This window comes from Mchenga conophoros, linkage group LG23 (assembly GCF_057382185.1).
Source record: "Mchenga conophoros isolate Kocher_MC1m ecotype Shallow Benthic linkage group LG23, M_conophoros_male_GT1.1, whole genome shotgun sequence".
NCBI lineage: Eukaryota > Metazoa > Chordata > Actinopteri > Cichliformes > Cichlidae > Mchenga > Mchenga conophoros.
This window is the reverse complement of record NC_140547.1, coordinates 11,242,833-11,269,074: the sequence shown is the minus strand read 5'-3', so window position 1 is coordinate 11,269,074 and position 26,242 is coordinate 11,242,833. Positions and strand designations below refer to the sequence as shown.

The 26,242-nt window shown below is 45.0% G+C and overlaps 1 protein-coding gene across 2 annotated transcripts in view; it reads left to right on the top strand.

The window, feature by feature from the left end:
- Positions 1 to 25,955, top strand: part of sema6bb (sema domain, transmembrane domain (TM), and cytoplasmic domain, (semaphorin) 6Bb) — a 133,614-nt gene extending 107,659 nt beyond the window's left edge. For both annotated transcript variants that reach the window (XM_085264104.1, XM_085264105.1), the window contains one exon: positions 20,009 to 25,955. In XM_085264104.1, coding sequence (XP_085120230.1) covers positions 20,009 to 20,916 — 908 coding nt within the window. In that variant the 3' untranslated portion in view covers positions 20,917 to 25,955. The remainder of the gene's footprint in view (positions 1 to 20,008) is intronic.
- The last annotated feature ends 287 nt before the right edge of the window (positions 25,956 to 26,242 follow it).

Below are 26,242 nucleotides of genomic sequence, written 5' to 3'. Positions count from 1 at the left end.
CGATTATCCTCGTTTCCAGCTCCATGTTGTTATTATTGGATCCTACTAGAGCAGCTTTGCACAATTCGCAGTTTGATGCCATTTCCGTCGTTATGACTCATTCATATCCAATTAAAAGGACCTGTTATGGTTATTCCCAGCTCCGTGCTTTTATTATTGGACTCTACTCGACCAGCTTTCACACTTTGATTGATTATTGATTAGATTACATACTCTACTTTTACTCTCCTTTTAAAGCCTTTAAGACCTCCCTTTCAGACAGATTTCTTCTGATTGGCTGCCCCTCGGAAGCAACTCCCAGCCGGAGCTATATAATGAGGAAAGGCACATTAAAAACTCGTGTCCATGATTCTGGCCACAGAGTCGACAGAGAATGTTAATTTATGAATTTATCATATGTACACAGAGATGAAAGCGTGCAGTATCTGCTGGTCTTGGAGCGCCGCCACATAAAGATGTACCGTCCTGTTTTCCGGTCCTGCCTTTGAGGAATTTCCGAGCTCTGAGGCACGTTTTGGTCCCACATCTGATCCCTTCGTGAAATATGGCCGAGCTGAGCTCAGCTGACAGAGGCGTGCTCCGCCGGTGCGAAGTGACCGGGCACTGCTGGGCCGACATGGCGGGAATGTGAGCCGGCGTCTATCTGACAGCTGCCACCGACGCTCAGGCTGCACTTTGTCTCAGCGGACGTGATGAACTCGGTGCCGCGATCTATCCTTTCATCATATCTCTTTTATTTGACACTTTCATTGTCTCTGATACGATTCCTTTCCTCTGTGTTTCCTGTTCGTGGTTAATGCCGAGTCCATCTCTCTTTGTCTTTCTGTAAGACAAAGACTCTTTCAGTCATCTGCAAATGTAATATTCAGTCAGAGGAAGACGGAGAGCCGCGGCTTCAGCAGGTCTGCTATGAAAAACTGTCACTGACACCGTTAAGACTTTGAAAACAGAGTGCACGTCCTCACTCCGTGTGCCTGTCAGCATTCCTCTGCGTTTTTATGTATATAGGACACGCGCTGTATATGCATGTGCTTGCAGCCACACAGACTCCTCGGAGGCCCGGAACGGTGGAACAGACAGAAGCCTTTTGGTTGCTGAATATTTCATATCTCTATATTGGACTCATTCCACCTGTCTGTACCTTGACCAAGCAGATGAGAGGTGAGATATGGTCTGGCCTATCTATGTCTCTTTAAGGGAATTCAGCAAACTCGTTTTTTGCTCTCTCCCTTTGGCTTCTCCTCTCTTCTTGAAGATGAGTCACTTTCTGTAGCTGCATGTCTAACAACATTTTCCCTGTCGCTTCCAGCCACAGTTCAGATTTCATATTTTCACCGTTAAAAACAGAAATTACGAAATAATAAATGAAGCCATGTGATGATTAACAGGAGAGGACATAAGAGAAAGGAAACTCTGAATATCGAATCTTCGCCTCTTCCTCTAAACAGCCAGATACTTTCCCCACGGCAGGTAACATGTTTTCATCGTAACAATTTAAGAAGTTTAAAAGCAGAAGTCCTATTTGATAGAACGGCTGTCGGTGACAATCTGAACGCATTACGTCTTCGCTCTGCCTCGCTCTTTCAGGATTCTGGTGTTATCTCGCCACTGGCGTCTGAGCCTCCTCGTTGTTTCTTTCTTTCAATTTTTCCAGACATTTTCTCTGAAATATTTTCCATTGCTGTAAATGTTTGGAACCGAATTACTGAATAAAATCAAAACTGCCTGCTTGGCTAGACACCGCCAGTGAAACTGGAGGTGAGAAAGTATGTTGCTATTTGTATTTCATAATTGGCTGAACCGACCCATTAAGGTTATGATGGTCATATTAAAATTATGCTCGTTTTGTTTTGCTATTAATTTATGGCGCCATTGCTTTTGCTTCCTGTGCTTCAGCGCTCCTGCGACCGGGAGTTCCACGTGCTTGGCTGCATTTCTGTCATTTTTCTTTCTTCCCCCAGCCTGAAACGACAAGCTTCTCTGTGATTAGTTCTAGTTTGCACAAGTTAGCGCTGCAGACTTTTCAACGTCTGGATTTTATTCATGTAGCGGGGACGCTGTCATCGTGGGTCGGGTTCAGGTTAACCTTTCACTGCCAGTGCTACTCCTGATGGGGAAGGTTGTGAGTCACAAGCCATGGAGATTTTGACAGAATGGGATGAAAACTACCAGAAAACGTGGATGGGAGCGACATGAAAGACTCGGAAATGACTTACATTTGGGAGACGGAGGTGAAAGATGATTCTCATGTGGGAGAATATGAATAACAGTCTAACAGGAAACGTGTGGGTAAAAAAATGTGTGGACGCATTCCCCCTTAAAGCTTTGACAATCATTGGAACAGGGAAAGGATTTTACGAGTTTAGCTTCCATGCATGTGCTTTGTACGTTCTTGGTGAGGAAGTTGGGAAAGTAAACTGTGTTTGTCCTTCACACGCTGAGCAGTAAACCTGCACCCCGTCAAGGGTAGGTGGGTTATATTCATGATTTAAGGGGATATTATGCTAGTTTTGTTCTTCTGAGCCATTTATTGTGCCATAGTCTGCAGTCCTCTACTGCTTCAGTGCCTCTCCTCTAACTCTTCTCCCTCTGGTCTCTGTAAGTGCTGCACTGATTTCAGAGCAGCATTGTCGTCAGACCTCAAAGAGAGATGGATGGACGGCCTTACTTAGAGCCCAGCTAACTGCCTCCCCTTTCTCCTGATGGCAGTCGAATAGATATCAAGGGTGATTCTGCAAGGGGAAAGGAATGGGGCCGAGAGCAGCACAGATGGGGGGGGGAGCTGGGTAAATCAGATCAAGGAGTGGAGAGTAGAGCAAAAAGAATGAGTAAGGGATTGAGAGATCATAGGAAGAAGGCAAACTTTGAGGATGGAAAGGGAGAAACAGTTCAGGGGATCAGAAGCACAGAGTCATAAGGGTGAATATAGAAAAGAAGCAGAGTGATGGGGAGAGGGGACAGAAATAGTCTGGTTATAGGAGGAGGAGATGCAGCAGCGGTAATCACGTAGGAAATTGAGAAAAGAAGAGGGTGAGGGTAGATGAAAGCCGTGAGAATGGAGGCCGGCGCAGGGAAAGGAAGGAGCATCTTTTTTTTTGCGGAGCTTGGTCGGCCCGGTGTGACAAATGGACTGAGAGCACCACGGGCGTCTCCTGCGTCACGCAGCTGTCGCTGGCCTCTTCGGCGGGCTTGTGACCAGGCTGTAACTCTGCCACGGCGACGTAAACCACCTGCCTCGTATCCTCCTGATCTTTTCTTTTCACACATCACAGAGGAGCTGTCCTTCTACTTTCCTCACGCAAGCATCCACGTCTTTACTTTGCTTCTTTCAGATTAGTCCATCTGTCATGAAAGTCAATGAAATGAGGATAATGTCTCTCACAGCATCACTGAAGGAATTTCTTTCTGCAGTGTCAGGAGCGTGAGACCAGTTTCTTAATGGGAAACGGTGAGGAAGTTGAGCGTAGCTCAGGATATTGACTTGTGGTTATGTATGGCTCTCTGTGCATTTATTAGAAACAAAATCCCTCCTCCACACACACACACACACACACACACACACACGCACGCACCCCAAATATTAGTATGTAGAGACATGCTGTTGCTCTAAACCCACTTTGATCAAAGCAGACTTTGGAAGCACAGCATTTAATTGAGACGGCGTGTTGTGGGAGGGACACTTTGATGAAATAGATGAGGTCAGAGAAATATCTGGATTCAATTATTCACGTGTGTGTGTGTGTGTGTGTGTGTGTGTGTGTGTGTGTGTGTGTGTGTGTGTGTGTGTGTGTGTGTACAGGGCATGTGTGCTAAGGCAAGTCTATTAATCTATAGGCTCTATTTTCTCTTGTGCAGGCACTTTGTTGTTGCTCTCTAATCTCTCTCATACAAACTAACATACAGCACAAACACTGGGATGGTGAAGCTGTGATCTGTACACATGCAGCAGTTTCGAGGCTCTAATGCAGCAGTGGGCAATTTCCCAGGGGGCCACACTGCTGTGAAAATAATTGCCCATCCCTGCTCTTATAAATGCATGCACAAACATCATATACATTTTAATTTAATAAAATACTGTCTGTGACTTCATGTTGATTTTAGCAGACCTTCTCTTGCTCATGTGATTGAAAAGATGCAACCATCACGTAGCAGTAATATTGACATGACATGAATATTGACAGGGACGTCTGCTGCGCAGTGAATAATACCCATAGTCAGGTCAGCAGTGTCAGTACATTCATCAGTTATTAAATAATTCTGACACAACTCCAGCATGGAATGAAATAAATGTATTTTTCATTCCGTCCTGGAGACACAGACTTTTCAGTCCGTTTCTGTCTTTAAAGCAATTTTGGTCCATAAAACAAGCAAACTGTCATGCGGCGGCTGTGTGAAGGCAAGAGAGGACCCAAATGCACGGCTCTAGACACACGGGGATGAACTCAAAGGCCGGTCTTTATTAACAGGAACATAAGAAGTCATATAAAACTATACTGGGAGCAACTAAAAGCTGAGGCGCTGGGAAGACACGGAAAATGCACACAACCTAGAGGGACGACGCAACACAGAACAAAGGGACACTCTGACATAAATACACAGAAGGTAACGAGGGGAGTGGGAACACACGGGGAACACAGCTGAAGACAATTACTCATGGCCGAGCAGGGAGGACACGAAACTGACGATACTGACACCAAGATGTGGACCTTAAACACAACACAGTACACAGAGATGAGCACGGAGAGAGAGAGGCAGAGAGAGAGGCAGAGAAGAAGGATGAATACGAGGGGATGAGGAGAACACAGAACACATAGGGTGGGAACACGGTACCAGAGCAAACACCACAATAAAAACATGGACACAGAGGGAATCCAAATACCAAACCAAACAATCCAATGGACATAAGAAACAAAATACAAAACTACAGAAAAACTAAGAACACTGGGTCAAAATGACCCAGGACCATGACACAAACAGTCACAATGTGGCAGGCAATCTGTGATAATACGATGATTAACTTAATGATAAATCTGCAAAATCACTTTGTTGCCATCTACACGTGCAGACTAACCATTACCTACTCACATTCCAGCCACAATCTCAGAGATATTAAACGGAAATTCAGGAATTCCTCTACAAACTGTGATGTGAGGATTTAACTGCAAAATGACAAACACGCTCAGCAGCCTTTCTTTCACATAGGAATACAAGCAGTTCGGTCAACTCTACTGCAAAGAGCCACGTCGCAGACTGTCAGCAATCTGTCTCCATTTAAAAGTTAGACAGCATTTATTTGAAAACCTCCAGCCTGTCTGAGAAGACTGCAGTCAGTCTGAGACAGGCTGCCTCCCACCAGGCGAGCAGAGGAATCACCCCGAGGTCAGAAGCGGTCGCAGGGAGGTTTCCTTCTTTTTTCTTACCAGCTAGGGTCACAGGAGAGCTGGAGCCGATCCCAGCAGATGCTGACAGAGACGCGAGGTTCACCCTGGAGTCCTCGCAAGTCCATCACAGGATTATTTATTAAGTACTAAATAAAAATATTTGGGCTGCTGATGCACAGAATGCTCTTCCTGGCCTCAGAGGAAATTTACATGACTTGCCATAATTAAGGTTGCCGTGACTACACGTGTTGATATTGTATTCCACCTTTTAATAAGCCCTTAATGGCTTCTTCAGCTTATTTGCTTTAGTGTGCCATGTGAGAACTGCGTTTGTACCTCTGGTCTCTAAAACTGCACATATAAGTTGTGCAGAGTGTCTGCACTTACAGTTCTGCTTGCAGGAACACCGTCATTAATATCTGCGGGCGAGCAGTTGTGTGCCCTCCAATTTAGAAGGCTCTTCACAGTGGACGTCTCAGCAAGCGTGACAAACTGCAGCTGGATTTATGCTGGATTTACTTTTAATGATGTTTGAGCAGAACATACTCTGTTGACAGAAACCCCCAAACTACCTCTGAAATGCTCGAGTGTTTTGTGTGTGTGTGTGTGTGTGTGTGTGTGTGTGTGTGTGTGTGTGAGGGAGATGAGAATGTGTGAACACGCGTGTGACAGGTAATATAAGCCACTTCTGTAAACAGTGTAATGAGTCAGATTTGATTAAAGTGTCGACAGACGCCACATATGTCAGATCCACTTGCGACAGGCTCTCGCAACGCGTCGATTGGTCGGCTTCAGTTTTTCCAGGTCGTAACCTTTGCTGACAGGCCAATCGGTTACAGCATAAACACGGGCTAAATGGTATGTCAGTACGCCAGCTTGGGTCTTTTAATTTACCGTGAGGGCATCTTAATTCTAAAAGAAAGATTCTCGTATCCACATCATTTTTGGGGTCCTGCGAAATCTTCGGAAGAGCCTCCGGCAGCAGTAATCTCAACACTGCCTCATTTTACTTTGTTGTTTGCAAGCCTTTTGAGGATAGAGTCAAATTGTGTTTGTGCAGACACCTCATCAGCTAAAGTCAACTCTGTTAAACTAGTCATCAGACAGGATTCGGAGGCGATGTGTGGGTGTTTGTGGGGCCGGAGCCGCCGAGACGTCAGATTCCCTCCTTGTTCCGTTACAGCACTTTTCTCACATCTCTGTTTTCCCTCTGCTGATAATAACGGAGTCGGTTTTCCAACAAACGCCTGCATCCAAATTGACACACAAACAATCAGAGTCGCACATTCGGCACCCGTTTTTGCTGTGAACTCACTCAGCCGTAATGACATAGCTAGTGTTGCCACAGCGTAGCTACAGATGGAAGCAATTATGGTGCTGTGAAAATATTTCCTGAAGAAAGGCAGTGTTTTGACTGGTGGAACAGCGGGATGCAGTCACTCAGTAATTGAGGTCCGCTAAAACATCAATGAGGCGAAGGCAGATTGGAGATCCCTTGTTGTGGCGTCATGTTCGAGTGGATGACGATCACCGCAGAGCTAGGACGGGCTCGTGCTTTTTGTCTGGCTGCTTGGAACGCTGTGACGAGCTTTGTTTAGGAAGGAAAACGTGTTGCCAAATTTACAGCCGCGGCCTCATTTCATTCCATCCTAATTATTGCACTTTGGAGGGGGCCTCGGCTGAGGTTTGGGCAGCGGGGCTGATAAAGCCAACAGAGTTCTTTGTATTTAAACGGCAGCCGGTTAAAACACAGGATCTTAAGTTTGCTGATGATAAATGTGTTGCCCTGCAGTCTGAACCCATCCAGAGGCAGAGAAAGACAGAGATGATGCTATCCCCTTTCAGAGGCAAGGCAGAGAGCTTTCAGAAACCTTCATACCACCTTCCTCAAATCCTAACTCTCTTCTGTCACTCCTGCAAGTCGCACACAAGGGCAGGGAGCGAGAGTGAGGGGAAGCGGAGATGGAGGAAGCGCAGCGCGTAACTGCGCATCCCCAGACACCAGCTTGCGCTCTAGCTCTCACATCTTTCCCACCCCGAGGAGCTTCTGAGAGGCTTGAAGAACAGAGCCAATCCCCTCGGTGAATACTGAGGTTTAGGCTGATGAAATACGAGGACCTCACACCATTTACCAACTGACATGTGTAAGTGTGTGTTTGGGTGGTGAAATATCGTCTGGTGTGTGTTGTTTTTCAGTGTGGATTTTTTTTTTAAAGCGCTCTAAGAAGATAAGAATAGTAGCTTCAGCCTTTAGAAAGCTCGGCGAGGTGCAAGGACTCCTGAAGGTTTTCGGCTCTTTCATCTGACTTCTTCCTCCGAGTCCTCTTGGCTCGCATCGCATCTCGCTCTCCATAGCAGGTTCCTCACAGAGAGCACTAAAAAACACATGGGAACCCGCTGACCCCTCAGAGAGCCTCAGATCTGGGCTGATTGATGTTTTCTGTGTGTGTGTGTGTGTGTGTGTGTGTGTGTGTGTGTGTGTGTGTAGCCTTATGACCGTCACATATGTAAATCAAAAGCATTTATTGGAGGGAAAAAATGTCGCATATATTGTAATTAAAATATGGTATTACAACATAGTGTCTGCAGAATATTTCAGTGGCCTTCGATCGGTACTATGTATACACAGCGTGAACGTTTCCGATGTTATGTTTGTGTTTTTCTTGGATTTGTCAAAATCAGACGAATCCATGAATCCTCCCTTAGTTATGCTGCAATAGGTGTAGGCTGCTTGGGGATTCCCATGATGCACCAGGTGTTTCTTCTTCACTCACTGTGTTTATACACCTCTCTGCGTTGAATCATTAGTTATTATTAATCTCTGGCTCTCTTCCACAGTGTGTATTATTGTTGGGTCTTTATCTTATAATACACAGGACGTCCATGATTTGAGAATTTGGCGCGATCTAAATAAAATAAGCTCCACTTGATGGTGTTACTACATTGTCAGCCAGAGCTGATCAGCAGACTTCGTCCCTCTATTGTTTTTGTTCTTGCAGTGCAAGAAAAACTGTCATTTTTTTCTCCCAAGCTTCAATCGTTATTTGCTAATGAATAATTAAAGGCCTCCTATGAATCAGTAAATCCTAAAATAGTCCCTTTTAAGTGATCATTTGTTTTAAATGTTTATTAAGCACAAAAAGAGTTTGGGGAAAAAAACCTGTGCCCCGTTTAAAAATCTCGACTCTATGAATAATTAAATATTTTCATGAAAATATTTAAACTTTACAGAAGTCGAATGAACACGTGCAGGCTTCCACATCGCTCCTCGTCTCAGATGAATGTCGGATCCAGCCGGGCTTCCTTTTTTATGTCACGCAGTCATCTTGTACATGTAAGTGTTAAAGTCAGATCCTAGGTGAGCTCAAAGAAACTTTCCTCCTTCGGAAGATGAAAGTAAAAACTGCTTTCTGGTGTCAAACTCTGCACGTGTGTCATTCTGCACACTGAAGCTCAAACATCTGACACAAAGAAGTGAAAGGAAAGCACTGTTTTTGAGGAGAGAGGGACTGATTTCCAGAAAAAAATACATTTTTCAAGCAAATGTTCAAAGGCTTTAATGTCTGATAATAATGCTGTAACCTTTTTCTTTTTACTAATCCAAAGTTTGAGGCCACAACCTTGATAAACTGTAACTGTGGGGCACAAATAAAATCGTTAGGTGCTTGATTGCAAAGATTCAATCAAATAAAACAACGTGATGAACAGTCTGACAAAGAAAAAAGAAATATTTAATATTTCTTTTAACTGATTGTAGTGCGCTTAATGAGATCAACTGTAGTGCAGTTAAATTGCCTCGAATGTTTCGTCAGTGGAATAAAACAAAAACAATGCTTTTGTGCTTTAGTTGCAGTAAAATAAGAGCATACTGAGTACTTCTACTTTTACTTTGATTACATTTTGTGCCTTATATTTAGGTACAGACCCTTTAGCGTGCACATTTACTTGAGAATGAGTGTGGGGCGATGGTTTGTGATGGTGAGCGTCCTGGTTTGCATGAACCGGGTGCCAGCCTCAAACAGAGGTGATACATTTGTATGAACAGCAAAATATAGATGGGGTGTGAGGTGACCCTACGCTTTGCACAAGAGCACACGAGCGTACGCTCCACTTTGTCTCCGTCTGCTGAAATAAACAGCGGGCTGCGTGCTGTTTGAGGAATCTGAACTGGCCCGGGGCACTGAGTAATACGGGTCCGGCGCCGCGTCCTGAAAGCCCTGCAGTGTGACAACCAGAGTGCTGTAACTACTCTGCTCTCACAGCTCTGGGGATTGTTTTTGTGTCACTCTGACGAAAATCGACCATGGTGAGTCCCCTACATCAAACAACACTTTCCCTCCTTTCTGAAACACATCAATAACACTGCTGTGTTTTTTTCACGCTCCCCCAGCACCCCGTTTTTACTTTCACTTCATTGGTGTTTCTCTTCCCTCTGACACTCGCACACCTCTTCTTTGTCACATCTCTCGGCCTCCATTCCTCTTTCCGTCCTTCCTCTACTCACTGTCCGTCACCCTCTTCCTATCTTGTTAACCCCGGAGTTTGTTGCGGCACTCCGGTATTGATCAGTCGAAAGTCTCTGTAGTCCGGGGTCCTGACAGGCGCCGTGATTCTGAGTGATCATTCAGCTCTGGAAGTATCCTGGCGGTGTCCATTTGCGGTGCCGTGGGCCTGTGTCATGGCCCTGTGTCATGGCCGAGACATTTCATTAAAGGCCACCTGTAAATTAACACAAGAGACGAGCGGCTGCACGTATACGGAGAAAGCAGCTTTTGTCAGCCGCCCGCCTTGACGTGAGGCCTGATGGTTTAATCATTTTGTTAAACCTTCATAAATTTGTATGTGGAAAGATTCCAACACTTCAGCTCTGGTGGTGTTAACATAAGAAAAACAATGTGGCGTGTGTTTTCAGCTGGTGGGTATATAGCACACACAGACGTGATATATGGACGTAGCATGTGAGAAAGATTAAGTTGAATTGCCTGCTTCATGATTTAGGAATGAGAGACGTGAACCCTCTGGGCAGATTGTTAGACTAATTCTGTGCGGACCTGCTCTCCAATTTATTGCCTGCGACAAGTTTGTGAATATTTATTATTGCTCTCGATAGTGCACGTTTGGCTTTGCACCTAAAATGAGAATATCAATTACCAAACGAAAGCACAGCCAGCGCTGTATAGCACCCCTATATAGAGGGAAATAGTAAAAAGCTACATCCTACTGAGGAAAACACGCATGCATGTTTGCACACGTGCACTCTCGTGCACACGAGAAGCTCTACAAAACAATTTATTTCACCACAGTGTCCGCCACAGCCCAGTTGCTTTGTTTGGATTGGATGCAGCTGAAACTGCTAACAGATTCTCTCTTGTTAAACTGCCTTTCGCTAAAAGGTTGACCAGATTTGGAGAACAAGGTCTGCTGATCTAATCGAATAAAGAATGAGGAATAGCAACATGTGTGCGTAGGCTGTGAAAAAAACATTTATGAGAATGGAAAAGAAAAAAACGCCTGTAGCATTTGATTACACGGCACCCCCCCCCCCCCCCCCCCCCCGATGATTTTAACACACGTTGTTGCCCAAAGCAACTCCAGACTTACCTCATTTACCCCTAGCAGAGTTTTCTATAAGCACAAAGAAGGAAGCCAAATGAGGGTGAGTTAAAAACGTAGATACACGGGATAGAAATAGCGGGATGGAAAAGTGGAATATATAGGCAGCAAGGTCTGTAATTATGCAGTCATCACTGAAAGCCTTGACTCTAAGTCAGCCAAAAGCCTGATGTGCCCTCGCTAATAAACCCAGAATCTATTAACAGTGTGTTTTTTGGTGGAGATTTTATGGAATTTTAATTACAAACACATGGGTGGTGTGCATAAATGTTTTAACATATTGATCAGCCGAGTGAGCGTCTCAGCGGCCCTCGGGAGCCAAGGTTGGGGTTTTTATTTCTTTATCTTTTTTGTGCGAGAGAGTTGTGCACAAGTCCCCAGCAGCTTTCTTTAAGCCGCGCTCTGAAAACGCTGTCAGGGACAGACTGTAAATGGTTTTACAGTCATCCCGAGAGTAAACAGGGTTTATGAGCAAGCAAGGTTTAGTCCAAGTAAGGAGCTGGGCTTCTTTTTAAAGCCTTTCGATTCTTTCCCAGTTTGCTGCCTGGCTTGAACACACATTGGTGTTAGTTTCACAGCTCACAGCATGAGGTGCACTGCGTTTGTGTGCGTGAAACAGAAGTAGAGGAGGTAGTGGAGGTAATGGGTAAGTTATGTAGTGTATCTGTTAAGAGAAAAGTAAAAGGAGTAAGACGGCAGGAAGGAGTACGTGCTAAAAACAAGAAACGAAACAGCGCCTGCAGTCTCTTCAACAGAGGAGAAGGAGACGAGGATAATGAGCAAAATCACTGAGCCATGGATGCAGGCACAGCGCGCACTTACTTATTAACTCACACATATTCATACATCTATACACACTTATTCACACTACAGCGCACGTGCTTTGCCACGTGAAATCCCACCGTCACTGCGTGCATAAACACATTAACATTATGCATAAAAATGGTGGATTCCAGAGATGAAAGCCCCTCAGATCACCGGCTGTACGCTGACACAGTCGTAACCTATCAAGCTCAGAAGTGTGCGCTCGTGGCATCGACAGGTCCACCGGGAAGCTGTGAAGTCTCTTTGTTCTGTTTTGATGTGCTGTATTTCTAAAACATGGATTCTGGCTCTCAAACCGCATAAAAGTTCCCCTGCTTGCCTTTTGATTAAGGAACCTATCGAACTGTAGCAACCTCAAATAGTTTGCAAATTAATTTGTTAGCATCTAAAATGGCTAATGGTTTGAGTCATGATGCTGGCAGGAACACCAAAAACTTAACACTTCATAGTTTTATTCAAAACCTAAAACTAAATTTTCAGTCTGGTTTGTTTTAGCAAACATTTCAATTTCATTTCTGTGATACGAAGAATGCGCACACGCCCCGGCTAGCACCCCATCCTCACTAGCTGCGTGTGCTACATCTAACAGATGTAAGTAGTTAAAACAGCGAGTGAGGTTTCCTTCTGTGTTTTTAGAGGCCATCTGAATCAAATCATATCTTAAAAAACTCATTTCAGCTGCTCGAATCGTGTTTTTCTTTCTTCCTCAATCGTCAAACTCCATTCAGAAGTCCAGCGTAACAAACTGCTATAAAAACAACAGCGTTTTTTTTTTTCTTTGTTGAGTGCAAAGGCGCGTGGGAATGTTATCCGGTCGTTAAGTGATGACGCGACGAATCCTACTTCCAGGCCTAAAGTAGTCTGCGTTTAATATGGCTTTTGTGTTGTTAACATGTTTAATGTTTTGTATTTTCTTCTATTTAATCTCAAAAAGCTCCTAAAACAGTCAGTGATCACTGTTGACCTCCCTCAGCTTTTATTACCGCTAATCATTTATTTAAGCTCAGTTTTTAAAACCTTAGGATGTAACTACAGCCCAGCCCATGCAGCAGTATATGAATGACTAACCTCGTATTGTGGATGGATTATCTCAGTTGTTCTCCTGGCTGAAGTTCGGTCCTTTTACAGCATCCTGCCATGCGATTACATTTGTTCCTGACCACCGAGAACACTCACGTCAACTTTTATCGAGTGGAAAAAAAGTTAGCTTGTTTATATTATGCTAACATAGCTGTGTTGCTAATGGTCACGTAGCACATCATTATATACCAGCTAGCCAAACTTCAGTAACCCTACAAACGTCACTGCTGTTTAGTTTTCTGTCTTCATTTATGTTGGAAGTGATAACAGAGCTGTACGTTTTAATTTGTTTCCAAAACCCCGCAGTCAGGACATGCTATATTGTATTTAGATAGAAGCTAGCGAGCTAACTTCCTGCTAACTTCTAACTCCGTTAAATGTCATAAATTCCGTTTTCATGGATGCCTGGATGTTAAACTCAATTGTTACACCTGGTAGAGCAGAACGCTGATCATTTTATTAAAGATGAAAGACTTTAGACAGTTTTTCAACTCTCAGTAATGCTATAGTGATCGTTTGATATATGGACCTGCAGCGGAGTTTAGGTCCAGACAGGCTAGTGATGTCAGACTTAACGACCGGATAGAGACGGACAGATTTACATCCCCGGTCTCCAAAAAACCCAGTTTCAACATCGCTGAAAGGTGTTTTATTTTGTTAAATAATAACTACGGGAAATAAAGATCACAGTGATTTAGTGATCATTAAAATGTGTTCAGAATTTGCAAACTGATGATGATTCAGTTCATAAATCACGGCACGCTGCTATCAGACTACGGCACAGAAATAAGAACAAATCAGTGGCGTAAGAACAGTCAGCTGCTTAGACTCGTGTAAACTGCCTTTAAAACACATGTTGTGTAGATCACAGGACACCGACGGGAGCTGTGGCTGTAGATAACAGTGGGCACGCTGCAAGATAACAGTTTAACGCCAGTAAATCTTTCAGCGATTGTCTGAACTCGTGTTTTTCTGGAGGTCACTGCCGTGTTCCCAGTTTTTGCAGTCATTACAGTATCATCATAACCTACAGAAACCACGGCCAAATCTGCCAGAACGATAAGACTCAGTACATGTGATAAACAGGGATTATGCCTTGGCTGCACTTCTCTAATCATAATCATCATCACCGATGGTGGGTCGAAAATAATTTTCCTTCCCTTCGTCTCATTCACACACGTTCACAAAGGCCTTTGTTGAAAGCGGCGCCAAACTGCGATTCTGGAGCGAGCAGATACCGAGTCTTCTGCCAGAGCTCTAATCAAGGCAAATGTTGAACAACTGGCACGGCTAGCAGGCCTTTACTCACTTTCTAAATGCGGGGAGGTAGAAATGAGAGCGGAGGACAAGTACGAGCGATTATTGGTAGGCACAGAAATTTAGCGTAACCGCGCCTGTCACACTGCAGAAGTAACAGAAACTTTGACACTCGAATATAAAATGAGATTTTACTGGAGCAACCTTGATTTGAAAGTATGTGAATAAAAGTTTCCTTACTTCTCTTTTGAGTTCGAAGCTATTACTCCCATCATGCCGCCACCCCCGGTGATCAAAGGAGCGGTGGGTAGGAGAGAGAAATTGAGAAAGGATTAACGACTAACAAGCGGATAGGAGGGAGGGCAGGACGGCGCTGCGCGAAGGAACGGATGACTGCGGGTTAGAGACAAAGACAGCAAAATACCAGAGAAACTCTGATTTTCTTTGTGCTTTTGATTTTGACAGTTAGGCAGTATAAAAGTATTTTTGAGCAAATATCTTATCAGTGTTGCTTTCAACAACAGGGAACAACATCTCTCTGCTCTCTCTCCTCTGCGCTCCCTCCTCGGTCGTATTTCGTTTTTGTGGTCACCTCTTTAATCCCCTCTCCTTTTTTTTTTTTATTAGCCTTGTCCTCCCTCTCATCTTCGCCCCCTCTTTTGTCTCATGTCCTCTCTTCTCCTCCCACTTTCTTTCCTTTTTTTCCCCCTTTTTAGCATACATACTGTAAAAATCACTCTCCTCTCCCTTCTTCTCATTGTTACGCTGTAATTGGAGCTGGAAGCCCGGAGACAAGCAGCTCAGTGTTCGTCAGGCTGACAGGCAGGCCTGTTGGCTTCTATTAAGGTTTAATAAGTGAGCAGGATTGGAGAAGAGAAGGAGCCGAGATGAGGAAGGAGCGCGCGAGCAGTAATTTCTGCTGTCACCCCAAGGATGCGGGGAAACCTGCCTGCTGTCACAAAAACGCACACTTCCCAATCGCTCTGCTTTCTGCGTGCTCTCTTTATCATCGTAATCCTTTTCCAGCTTATTCCCACTGGCTGAAGATTTCCTCTCGATGTCAAGCATCCAAGAAAGACATAAGTGGGGGATAAAAGAAGCTGGCAAAAAACAATTAACATATCTAAGTGTCCATGTCAAAGAGAGAGAGAGCAAGAGAGTTGGGGTGCCGTGATTGCTGTGACACACACACACACTCGTACAGCAATAATAAACACACTTGTCAGAAACGTGCCCCTGCATGAAGCTGACAGCAGCATTATTGCAGCCATGCAGAATTTAATCTAAAGTGTCACACAGCAAGCCTGGACCACAGCCGAGGTACACGTTAAAGAAGCATCTGAAACCTCTGCATCCAAGTGCGCTGCGAACAATTCCAGATGTTGTGAGCGTGGGAGAGGAGATTTGTGGCGGTTATTGGCTCGTTCTGAATTTTTCTGCGGTCGCAGAACTTCATTTTCGTTTACAAACTCATCAGGACTCGAGGGATTATTAAAGAAAAATCCAACCCTAGATACGTGCAATACCTGACTTTTCAAACTCCTCAAGCCTCTGTGTGTGTGTGTAGGAGTAGAGCAGAGGGAATATGGTAGTAACTTCCTGCCTCTGTGTCGCATCTGTGCCTCAAAAATGTCTATTTTCCTGAAGAGAGGAATAATAATGTAACTAAAGCTGACAAGCTCTCCGAGCTGAATATCGGCCAAAAACATGGAAATAAATACAGCAATAATCAGCCTGTGTTTAGGCTGCGCGACCAAAGATGCCAACAATATGTTCAAGGAGAGAAGAAGTCCCAGTGAACAAACGCCAAATTCAGTCCAAACATGGAAGAGCATGGGTGCTTAAATGAATACACAAAGACTGTGCTGGTTAGCCTGCGTAACCACGAGCTGGCTGTGTTTTGATATGCTCTGAGATCTCAATTATGAGCTGCCATCTGTGTTCAGAGCAATTTTGAGATATTAGGCAATCAACTTTTTACATCCCATTGGGCAAAATCCTAAATAAGCCTAAATACACGGTCAAATAAACACTTTCCAATGCATAGCATGAACCACATGTGAAGACCTGCTGCAGGAGAACAAACTTATTCTTTTTTCCATATGTGTTAATATTCAGAGGCTGTGATGAAGTGATTGGGGAACAAAATGGGAACGTGGGGAGGAGGGATTGTTGAATCAACCAAAAGCAGAAATGAAAGACAAATACAGATCGCATTACGCTCTAAGGCTGACACGATCCCGCTGATCTCGGCTTATTGAGGAACATTTGTGTGATGCTGAACCGAACTGAACTGTGTGTGTGTCACATAATTAGCAGGCTGTAACTAAAGCCTGTGTCCACGTGTTTCACTGAGCTCAGCGGATTGGTGATAAAGCACTAATTAATGATGAAAAGGACATTGATTGACCAACAAGGCCACCTGATTAATGGCAGGATTCGATCAATGGAAATTGCAAACTTGTGAGTGTATGAGCTCACATCAATGGCGTCCGCAATCTATTGTCCAAGCTCTAACATTTAATTGTTAGTGACAAGGGATGGATGAATGATTAAGTGCAGTTGTACCCATTGTCACCTCAGCTCTGTGGGATGCAGTCATGCTTTAAGGCAGAGACGTCAAACTCGTTTTACATCGTAGGCCACACGCAGCCCGCTCAATGAAACTCCCATTTCAAAAAACATTTCTATCATTTAATGACAGAATAATCTATTAACCTAATTACTTTGGTGTAGCATGAACGGCCGTGTTCAAAGTCCTTATCAGTAAAAAGAAATGTGTAATACAATTAGAAGTCCAAAATTTATGACTCCCTTCACGTTTTCCAAAGCTGTCCAGAGGAGCTTTATTGGAGTCTCTGCTAGGCCAATTCTGGCCCCAGGACCTGATGTTTGACACCCCTGCTTTAAGTAGGATGGGTGGTGTGAGGAGGTGGCAGCTGCTCCAACGCTGCTGGCTGTGGCTAAACCAAGCCTCCTCCTTGAGCCTGGCTCTGCTGGAGGTTTCTTCCTATTAAAAGGGAGTTTTTTCTTCCACTATCGCCAAAGCGCTCGCTCATACGGGGTCGTATGATTGTTGGCACAGACAGACAGAGTGAAGGGCAGGATGGAAATGTGAGCTGTAATTTTCCTGTTATTGGGTCAAAATACGCAAAAATATTTTGTCTGCCTCACACGAGCTTTTTGTTAAATAGCAAATATGGACACATCAAACTAAGACGGAGAGCCTGATAAATATAACAGCTATCAGCATTTCCTCACAAAGGAGAAGAGCTTCAAGTTGGCAGAAAGTTTTTTCCATTGTTAATTCAGTTTTTAATGCTCAGTGATCGTAAAATGTTCTCAAGACGTGGCTGAACCCAAAGAGTTTGAGGATTTTGTTGGCAGAAAAGTAAATAAGCTGCAAGTAAAGTCCAGTGAGTTCCACAAAAGGTCAAAGCCGAAGTATTACAACACCTAACACTGAAATTATCTGAGAAAAACTAAGTGGTTTTTCAATGAATTTATTCCTTGAATGAGAAATTATTAATATTTTTGTTATAAAACACGAAGCCGTTATTTAATTATTATTAAACCCATTTGTCTTCAAATTTGACATTTTTTAATAAAGTTAAGAATATGCTAATACCTAACAAATTCAAATAACAGCTGTGCTCACTATTACACCCCATTATTCACAGGTTAAATTACCCACATCCTGTAAGCACTGACGCAGCAGCGTGCTCCATACAAAACCGCACAACTTTATGAAGTTACTTCAAGATGAAGCTGCAGATTTGTCTGCTGGAGACGGCGTCCTTGTTTTTATCCAGCCCTTTCACACAGGAAGTAAAAGTCAGGGTGTCGTCTAATATTATTTTTAATTTAATTTGGAGTTTTGTCATTGTCTGCCTGCTTGTTACGGCTTCAGTGATGTTTGCAGGCTAAACTGGTAAATGTTTATTGGATATTTGTGGCATTTATGGGAAATTTCTTGAGGGGAAAGCGTAATTTTTCTTTTTAAACTCAGTTTATTTTGATTGTGGTTTCCTCTTCGGGGCTGTTGATACACCTGCTGTGTGTTTTTCTGATTACAGATGCTTGGTTGTGATCATTAAAAAAAATGTTCTGATGGTAAAGTCGTGGCTTCGTGTTCCTGTCGAGTCCCAGCAGAGAGAGATTGGCTTCAGGGGGGTCCGTATTTACAGCGGATACAATCTGCCCTCGGAAAAGTCTCATTTAAGCTGAAAATAGAGCTTCTGTTTACCTGAACGTTTTACTGCCTGTGCGTGATAAGACACTGGTTCGTGCTTCCCGGCTTGTGGGGCGTGATGTCTCATTTTATATATTGTCGATAGATTTCCTACACAGGTTTTTATATATGTATGCGAGTTGGCCACAGTGTCAGGTTGTCTTGAGCGAAAGACCCAAAGATCAGCTAAATTTGTGAGTCACTGCTGTCGGTGTTGAGTTAAACAGTTTGTGTGTCAGCTCAATGTCCAGTCTACAAATGGCCAGATGTCTCCACGCAGGATTTCTTGGTGCTGCGTTTGGTTGGACAAAAAGTTCAGAATCATTTTTAGGCGAGTAAAGAGTCAAAGTTCGGCCGCCTCTCACAGCGTCTTAGCTCCCTTTCCCCTGCTTTAATGCCAATGTGTAGCCTAACACCAAACGAGACAAAGCCACGGGCCACTTTAATTAAGCACCAGGCTGTCTCGTGCTGGAGTGTTTGAACCACAACCGGCACCATTAAAAATGAATATCTCTGTTAATAAAAGCATGTTTGTTTAAAAACACAACAGTCCCGTTTTCCTCGTGTTCATTATTCCTCCCGTTCTCTGCCCCGCTTTGTGCTCAACAACAGTGAGTAAGTGGCTCCCACTGTCTATTAATGATATCCATTTATTTTCTCTTAGAAAGGATTTATTTTGCTGTCCTTGTGGAGACATTCCTCCCTCTGCTACTACTGGAGCTGTAATTTAACAACTATTACGAGTGTTTGTCTAAGGCCCCAAATGTTCAAGTATGCTTTAGGCCACGATGCTCTCTCCTCTAACACCCTCTTTTTTGCCTTCATCTGCTTCCCTTGGCACGCACGTGCTCTCATTGTATTCATTTGGTGCTTGTCCCAAGAGCTTACGCAGCAAAGAATGACTCCTTTTCTGGCATTTTTCTAATTGATCCATGGCAGCCCAGGCTGTGGTCTTGCTGTTTTCATATCTTCAATAATTCATAAACAGTTCTGTCTGAGGGACTTCATCTCTTGTACTCACTTAAAAAAAAACAAAAAACCCAAGATACAGAAAGTTGTGTTTCACAGATGAGCTGTTCTTTATCTATAAACATGATGCCTCGCGTTCACTCGCGCAAGAAATCATCTTGCTGTATGGATGCAACAGAGAAAACGAATGTATGCATACGTTGGGCTAACACTTACAGGGTGTTTCTGTTTCAAAATAGTTTAAAGTCAGACTAGCTACAGCACACATGTAACGTCAATGGCACCTGGACTGTGTAAGAGATTTTCATCGTATGGAAGCTTGAAGTTATTACTCGCCATTAACGACAGAGTTGGCATCTCTCTCTGTAAAGCTAATGTTGTGAAACATGTTAGCTTTGAGAGCTATTCTCAATCAGGAAGACAGTTATTAGAGCTATTAAAATCACCATCCACTTTACATAATGAAGGCAATTAGCCACAGCTACCTTGGCTGGAAAGCATATGACAATTACCACCCACAGAGAGGAGATGGAAAATAGGTCACTCTGTCTGGCCGTTTGCAAACTCCCACGCACTTTGTGCAGGAAATACTGATGCTTTTTGCGTGTTTTCACCAGTTGACTGAAGTTTTTTTTCTTTCTCTCTCTGTTAGGAATTCTGCTCCAAGAGAGTTTCATGGAGGAGCCCGATGGCCTCGTGTCCGTAAACCTCTTAGTGGTGTCTGCTGTTTCAGCTTTTGCAACAGGAGCCGTCCTTTCTGGTCTCACCGTCTGCTGGATCATGAGTCACCGGCACCGCCACTCTCGCGGCTCCGGAGCCGGCGGCGCCCGGCGCAAAGGCGACAAAGAGCAAAGCATGCTGGGACAAGGCCGCAGCGGGTCGGTGATGAGCGTGACGAGAACCAGCGGCGGGGAGCGGCGCTGTTCACAGGCGGACAACCCCTTCGTCACGCCCAACGGCTGGCCTAAAGGAGAGATGGACCCCGGCTTGCTGCCCACGCCCGAGCAGACCCCCCTGCAGCAGAAACGGGGTGTACGTCTCCCGGACACCGAGTGGGACCAGAGTCAGACCTTCCTCACTGCCGTTGGGACTCCCTGCCCTAACAACTCCGTCATCTACCTGAGCTCCAAGTTCCTGCACGGTGGTGGAGGCGGCGGTGGTATGGTCCGGATAGATGACCCAGGAGAGGTGGTGCTGCCTCCACACACAGAACGCCATCGCTACCTGATCCTCGCCACGCAGAGAGGGGAGCACGGTAGCAATCGCCCCACCGGTGCGCTAAGGAACTCAGCAGGAGAATACATCTACCCTGCCACGCCGCAGGACTCCCCCGACCGACGGAGGGTGGTGTCCGCTCCCACTCCCCACATGGACTACGGGGAGCCTCGCTGGAGTCATGAGGCGCTCAACTACAACAGCAACAATGGCGCACCCTATCACCCTCAGCGCCAGGGCCTCATCAGGCCAGACATGCACGGGCCCCGAGGGCTGGGAGAACTGGCTGACTTCAGCCATCTTCTAGGAAAGAGCGTGGGCGAGCGCAACCCCAGTGGCCAGTGAGGCGACGCAGACGAGCCCTGACGCCAACCCCTTCCCTCCAACAGCAAACTGGAATCAAACAACCCTCAGATTCACTGTCCCGGTCCAACCTTACCCTGTCTGTCCTCTCTCACTGTCATTCAATGTTCAGACATCACTCAGCTGACTAAAGAGAGGGACAAAGAGAGAGAGCTGACAAAGAGGAGACAACTCTCTGTACATCTCCGTTCCTCCGTTCGTAATCCGAGGTGCACGCCTCGGCTCTGTTGGTGGATCCAACCGCAGAGCGTGACTTTGACTCCACGGGACGACCGGCGAGCTAAAAAGAGGGGTGCGGAGAACGAAGGCTCTTCATAGAAGGACAGTGTGGAGATTAAAAAAACAAACAAATAAAATGACAATTTGGCTTGCAGCACCAAATGTGAAAGGTCTCCCTCCACCATTCTGTTCACTGTTTTAACACCACGGATCTTCTTTAAGTGTGAAATCACGTTTCTGCTTTGGTTTGTTGATGCCGGTGGCGTCCAGCAGACAACCATGTGCTTTTCTTTGGACTCGAACTGATGTCGCTGTCAAAGGGCCGCGACTCTCAGCCAATCACGCTGTGTGTATGTGCGAATACGTGTGGCCACGACAACCCCAGCCAGCGTCCTGTCTTAACTGTGAAGTACACCTGTATAATGACGATGGTAATAACATTGTTTTCTTTTTATAACCAATCACAGAGAGACAGACGGATTTTTATCAAGTGTCTACTTGAGGCTCTTTGTGTTCACCAATCGGAGGTTTGGATGGTTGGTTGATCGGTGGCTAGTGAGGAGGTCGGACTCGCTCTGTGAAAGTAAAAAAAAGAGCAATAATGAGCAAGATATATATATAAGGATAAAGATAAAGCCAATTTAATTTGATATTTTTATATCAGCATTTTCTCAGCAAGGAAAACCGAAGCTTCGAGACGTCGGAAAGGCTCTGGGAAAAAGGAACAGTATCTCCACTCCACCCCCCTCCCTTGCTGCCTCTCAGTATGCCTGGGTCTGTCTGACCTGACCCGAGGCCTCCCCGGGCTCCGCAGTTCATTTGAAGGAGGGAATGTGAGCTCTGACTGTCTGCCCGGCCGCTTGGGAGCTCCATTCAGCCTCTTCTGTCCGACACTGAGACTCTTTGTGCCCCAGAGGCGGGAGGAGACTGCGGCAACAAATAACCGTTAAGAGTCAAGGACCTAGCCCACCGACATAGCCCGGCGGAATATCAATGAGGAGGACAGCAGCTCCATCCGTCACGAGAGACACAGCGACTGGGCCCGGGCATCTCTCGCGCCTCACGCACACTAGCGATTCACTGGTTTGCCGGGACAGGGAGGAGCTGAGGGGCTGAAGCTGGGGCTGAGGCCAGAGTAGGGGCACTGCTCGCTGTTCACAATGGTCATCCCTTGTGGCTCTGTCCCTTTCTTGCTCTCAGTGTGTTTCCCAACAATAGCAGGATAAAGAAAACAGATGGGCATGGGTATATTGGGGTGTGGAGTTACTCTTTCACTGCGTTGTCTGATCTTTTGATGTTTCCTATTTTCATCAGCTCTCATCTGTCCTCGATTCAAACGTAGATAGCTTCATCTGGGTCATACGTTCGTAAAGGTGGTGTTTTTATGAGTGTGTGAGTCTCTTAGGGCTTGTATACATGAATGTGTTACTCATATTGAGTGCAACAAAACAGCTCATTCTCGCCCTGCTTTTCTTTTCTCTGTTGAACCATTAATGACCGTCTAACACTCACAAATGCATGTTAACAATGTCAGAGCCCTGCGTGGGAGCGCTGTATGCTATAGAATACGTTTAAACCATTATACCGCGCACAAAGAAGCGAGTTAAAATGGACGAGCTAGGTTTTCCGCTTTAAATTATAGATGCTATCAACATACACAAGACACACATCTTTTGGTCCTGACACCAAACGACCCTTTTTCTATTCAGATCAGTGGTTTTTCCATCAAAGCGGGACGCATGCCCGCCCAGAAACTTTAAGCTACCTTATAGGACCTCCAGGGTTACAACAGCTCGTCATTGGGGCAGTACTCTCTGATGTACTGTCATTGTGCCCTGGAGGTTTGTAGCTTACAGAGACCAGTCCAGCACCTCAGTTTCATACCTTAATGCAGCAGTCCAATAAAACTATTAATCAACACGAATGTCTTTGAACTGTGGAAGAAGCTGCAGCACCTGGAGAGAAACCCACACAGGCACAGGAAGAACAAGCACGCAAGCTAGATCCAAAAAATGCTTTTCATTTCACTTTGATTTAACAGTTTGGTATTTCTTATATTAAACTCCAGAAGAGAAGGTCCTGTGATTAGACCCGAGGAGGTAGACTGCACTTGTGGAGACAGAAAAGCTTTTTCTTTGTACCCACACCTTTCAGCTCTCTGAGGATTTATGGCACCATTTCCAAAGATTTTCAGTTTGTTTTCTGCCTTAAAACCTTCGATCGATCTCACTGCAGGGGTCGTTTGCATGTTCTGACTGTGCCTTACTCCAGGTTCTCTGGCTTTTTCTCAAATGCATATGTTTTAGTTTGACTGGTGATTCTAGTGTGTCTGTGACTGTTTGTCTGCCTGTGTGCGTGAGCCCAGCCTCTCACCTGAAGTCAGCTCCATTCTCACGTCTGGTATCGTACATCGTCAGTTTCTGCTGCAGCTTCTTGCATTTTTTCACCTTTTTTCTTTTACAAAATAAGTAATAAACTTAGTTCGAGCGCATAGAAACACATGCAGGCATATTTTGAACAAGAACCGTGTGATCCAAGAAGCGTAAACAGAAGCATAAATCTGACCCGACACTCGATACCACCTGACAGTGTTCAGCTCCGCAGACACATTTCTGTTGAGGTTTAATACCCAGCCCTAACAAATGTACAGCCAGGCTTGACGTAATATATGAGACAGGCCAGTGAAAGAGATTTACGAAGACAAGGACAGAGGAGGAGGTCAAGCAGGCAAACGTGATGTTACTGCATTACCGCCTCGCCACCACATTAAAGCAGTGTATTCTTTACACATTCCACCCTGAAACAGGTCATTAGTACTGAGGATAAGAAGCTCTCCACCAGCCAGGACGCCGCTCGTCTCTCTCCCACCGCCGGGTCTGCGTGTGTGTGCCCACGAGGCCTCTCTGTCTCGCTCGGCGTGCCTAGCGAGGCGTCTCCTCGCTCCGCATCTCCTCCGGTTTTTTCGCTAAACATGCTTGATTAGGCAAAGTACATTCCCGGCCCTCTAATGGCCTGATGAGCCCCTGAGAAGATTACTGCAGACACATCAGCCCTGAGAGGGAGGCGCTGTTCAACCAGCTCCGCTAACCACCAGCAGATCATACACACACACACTCGCGTGCAAACGCACAAAAAGGACCTTTAACCAAATTTGGGGCACAATTGAATTAGGATCCGCTCTGACTGGTGTACATGTTACTTTACTGACTGCATAATTTGATTACCTTAGTTCAACATTACACCGGAGCTAAAAAATTCACGTGGACCTCATGAGTGCTCTGTTTATTAAAGCCATCATCCTCCCCTTTCTTTGCATACTTCATGTCATTCCCGTTCCTCCTCACCGAGCAGCTGCACTTCTTCTCCTTTTCTTTAAACCCTTTGATTGTTAGCAGACTCTGCCAGCCCAGCTCTCATTGCACTTGTCACTATTAAAGGTTAGCTGGTTAATTTAATGATTCAGTAACAGAAACAGAAATCAAAGTACCCTCCACTTTATTTTACATTAAATCCTTGATGCGTAACAGTTTTTAGACATTTCCATAAGCTCTCATGTGGCAAATTGCTTTCTTTTTCCTATAAGGGCTTTTGTTTTGTTTTATTTAAATGTAGCGTATACTGCCTCCAGTCCTGCAAACACACACACACACATTCTTCCTCTTTATCTCTGCTCTGCACGAATCAACACACACATAAAATTTCCATCTCTGTCTTTGTGACCCAGCCAGTCTGTGATTTTATTTATTAAGATGTGTGTGCGCGCACTCGCTGAAGAGACCATACCTTTGTGTGTTGGGGTTGTTTGTGCCGTGTGGCCCAGTCACGTGATGCCCCCCAGCCAGTAACTGCCATTTTGCCCCACGGTGCTCCAGTGCGCTGTCCGTGCTTTATGCCCCAGAAAAGGTCCAGGAAGGAGGCTAACTCGCTTGAAATCCAGCGATGCACGGGGATGTGGTGAAACGAGACTGCACCTCCTCGGCCAACATGCGAGAAGAAAAAGCACAAACGGCAAAAACAAAATCAACGTTTGCATTTTTGTAAAGTTGTAGATGTATTTAGTCGGCGCTGACCATTTTTGTCATGTTTGCTTTTTTCTATTGTTTGTTTCTGTGGTAGATACTTGGTTTTAAGATTTCTATGGAATATTACTGTATATGATTTCAATTCTCTGATGTGCCCGATTTGATGATGACAATGAACCCGATGACTATCATGACGAGCAGTACTGTGAGCAGCACCCAGGTGTTGCGTCCTGTTTGGATCTGAATGTGAATGTGAATCGGAAGAAGAAGAGGAGGCGCAGAGCGAATTAACCACAAAGACCGAGCTTTGGGAGGAGGCCGTTCTCCTCCAAAGCGAAGGAGTCCTGCAGCTCTCACCGGAGACCGGCCCGAGGCCTCGGGGGCGGGCTGTCATCGGATGACAACACATGTCCCTGCTACGTGTACATAACCTTGATGCTTACATGTAATTTAAGTGCAGTAGCTGCATGACGGCAAAGCCTCCGTGTGTGTACAGAAGTAGCGACGTGTGAATTTGTACAGTACATGCAAGTGTGTGTGCGCTTGTGTCCGCGAAGAAACCTGTCCGTCGTCACGCCAAAAGCAACACGTGCATGCACCCTACGACAACTGCGCAGGACACACAAACACAAAGGCCACACTCATACGACCACACAGACATGCTCCAGCAGTTGTTCGCCATGTCGCCACATTGTCCCGAGCTCTGCCTGTCACTCCGCATGGAGACTTTACTCTGTGTCAACTTTCTTATTCTAATAAACCACTCAGACATGGACTTCACATCGAGTTGTGATCATTGATTACGGCGTTCTAATTATTTTCGCTCCATCGCTGATCATATTTGCTTACATAAAAACAAAAGCCTGATACCCCGATACAAGGAAAAAGTGTTTTTAGAGCATGTATACGATGCAGTGTGTTGTGTATATGAAACAAAGCGAGCTGATAGCAGCAGCTGTCACAATAATGTAGTGAAAGTAGAGAAGTAGTCGAGGGTAAAACTGAACCAGAGCGGATGCATTTAATTAGATTCCACAGCTGGAGTCACATTTCTGCGCTAATATTAT